General features: G+C 40.0%; 1 protein-coding gene across 1 annotated transcript; it reads left to right on the forward strand.

The window, feature by feature from the left end:
- Positions 1 to 793: 793 nt before the first annotated feature.
- On the forward strand, positions 794 to 2,345 carry LOC115955124. The gene is made up of 3 exons (XM_031073178.1): positions 794 to 931; positions 1,571 to 1,822; positions 1,905 to 2,345. The coding sequence occupies exons 1-3, from the start codon at positions 794 to 796 to the stop codon at positions 2,343 to 2,345; spliced, it is 831 nt and encodes a 276-aa protein (XP_030929038.1).
- Positions 2,346 to 2,724: the final 379 nt, after the last annotated feature.

Below are 2,724 nucleotides of genomic sequence, written 5' to 3' on the forward strand. Positions count from 1 at the left end.
TGATGATAGAAGGGAAGGTCCGCTTACTTCTACCCAACTTTATGCCACAATTGAAGAGGACTCCCAAACCATGGACTTTCAAGAGGGCCCATGTCAATGACTTCTCTAAATCAGGAAGACGCAGGAGTATGAGAAGATCATGATTGGCTAGAATGGACCTCAAAGGTAGGGACAACTTAAGTCACCCTAGCTCATTTCATGCTTGAACACAACATGGACCCTTCTTCTGGCATCGAGGACCAATACCTCATGCTGACTCAAAATAAAGAAGAAGAGGAAGGAGATGATAAAGTGATTAACTATTAGAGTGAAAAGATGACGACGACTAGTTCTTCGATGAGGTGGAAAGAGATTTCCCCAGTGAAGGTGAGGTTCTATATAACATAACCAAAGCTATGCACGTATGGGAACCTCTGAAAGAGGAGGACTGGTTTGTTGAGCTAAAGGAGGACCAGGAGAAGAATGACAAGCCTTAAAGAAGAAAGAAGATAGAATTCATCATGCCTATTATGGGGCAACTTAATAAATGGACATGGGTTGGGTTTTCTGAAAATGTGGGAAAGAAAATGTGTAATGCAAGTCCCAATGTATTCTTCTTATTTTTAAGATGAATTCTGATTTGGCTTATTTTAATGTGTCCCAAAATATTGAAATTCTGCACTTAAATGATTCAAATGAATTTGAAAATGAAATTAATAAACAATTGGAAAAGAAAATTGAACCTATGGAACCAATTTTCGAAGCTCCCTAAATGAGAAAGAAAGAAAAGATCTCAAAGAGTTGATCTTGAGATATGCCTGGTATTGATCCTGAGATAGCTCAACACCATATTGACACTCATGCTCACATGGTACCCGTCAAGCAGAAATTGAGACGTATGAGAACCGAATGGCTTCTAAAGATCAAAGAAGAGGTTACCAAGCAATTAAAGGTAGGGTTCATCAAACCCGTACACCAAGCCTAGTGGATAGCCAATGTTGTGCCTATACACAAGAAAGATGGGAAGGTAAGAATATGTGTGGATTTTAGGGATTTGAACAAAGCTTGCCCTAAGGGTGACTCTTCTCTTCCTCATATAGATGTCTTAGTGGATAATACCACCAGTAGTGCTTTGATGTCTTTCATGGATGGTTTCGCAGGACACAACCAAATCAAGATTGCTCCTAGGGATATGACCAAGACTACCTTTACCACAGAGTGGGGAATGTATTGTTACATCGTAATGCCATTTGGGCTCAAGAATGCGAGTGCGACCTACCAAAGAATGGCTACAACCTTGTTACATGATATGATGCATAATGAGGTAGAAATGTATGTCAATGATATGATTATGAAAGCCAAGGAGAGAGAATGTCACATCGTTAACTTGAGGAAGTTCTTCGAAGGGATGAAGGAGTAGCTGAGATTGAACCCGCAGAAATGCACCTTTGGCATACCCACAGGGAAGTTATTAGGCTTTTTGGTAAGTGATAATGGAATAGAAGTTAACCCATCAATGATCAAAGCCATGTTAGAAATGCTCCCACCCAAAGTTGAGAAGGAGATAAGGGGATTTTTGGGTTGATTACAGTACATTAGCCGACTCATTGCCAAACTCACTTCCACTTGTGAACCTATCTTCAAGTTCCTAAGGAAGAATGAACCCCATGAGTGGAATGATGAATGTCAGAAAGCTTTTGAGCTCATTAAGGAGTATCTTCTCCATCCACCTATCTTGGTACCCTCGATGCATGGGAAACCACTACTTCTTTATCTCTTTATCATAGAGAATGTGGTTGGAAGTATGCTTGCACATAAAGATGATGATAAGAATGAGATATACGTATACTACTTGAGTAAGAGGTTCCATGATTATGACACCAGATACACACCCATAGAAAAATCATGCATTTGCTCTCATGTAGGCCGTACAGAAGTTGAGACACATCATCCTACCTTTCCAGATATGGGTAGTAGCTGGGATGGATCCATTAACGTACTTGTTTGAGAAACCAACTTTGAGTGGAAGACTGTCGAGATGGTTGATCCTATTAGCCGAATTCGATTTGAAGTATGTAGTAAGGAAAACTATCGAAGGTAGTATCGTATCAAATTTTTGTTCCGAGAACCTTGTGGAAGGAGAGGATGGTAGAGAAGACTTTCTTGATGAGGATATTTTGGATATTGAGCTAGGGGCATGGAAGATGTATTTCAATGAAGCTGTGAACAAATATGGAAATGGGATAGGAGTACTCTTGGTCCCTCCCAAAGGATATCACATACCTTTAGCAGTTAAGTTGAACTTTGAGGCAACCAATAACATGGCAGAATATGAGGCTTGTATTGCTGAAATGGAAGCTCTCTGAGAATTGGGGGTGAAAGAGGCTAAGATTTTTGGAGATTCGACTTTGGTTATAGCTCAAGCACAAAGGTTGTGGAAAGTGAAGGAGGAGCACTTTAAACCTTATCAGTAGTATCTAGAGGATTTGACCAAAACTTTTGACAAGATTGAATACACGATTATCCCTAGAGCTCAGAATCAATTTGTAGACGCCTTGGCCACTTTAGCTTCCATGGTTAAAATACCCGAAGGAGTATGGACACGACACTAAAAGATTGAACAAAGTTATGGGATGGTACATAAAAAGAAGGTTGAAGCTTCAGTCTTGGTTATAGAGGAGGAAGGAGTTCCTTGGTATTATGACATCATGAAATTTTTGGAATTGGGGGTATTTCCGGATGGTG

Source organism: Quercus lobata, chromosome 1 (genome assembly GCF_001633185.2).
Source record: "Quercus lobata isolate SW786 chromosome 1, ValleyOak3.0 Primary Assembly, whole genome shotgun sequence".
Taxonomy (NCBI): Eukaryota; Viridiplantae; Streptophyta; class Magnoliopsida; order Fagales; family Fagaceae; genus Quercus; species Quercus lobata.

Excerpts from the sequence above, each read along its gene's own strand:
- LOC115955124 (XM_031073178.1), top strand. The coding sequence starts at position 794 with ATGCCTGGTATTGATCCTGAGATAGCTCAACACCATATTGACACTCAT. Across the intron at positions 932-1,570 it reads AGGTTACCAAGCAATTAAAG|TACATTAGCCGACTCATTGC; the intron begins GTAGGGTTCATC and ends GGTTGATTACAG. Across the intron at positions 1,823-1,904 it reads ATGATAAGAATGAGATATAC|GCCGTACAGAAGTTGAGACA; the intron begins GTATACTACTTG and ends GCTCTCATGTAG.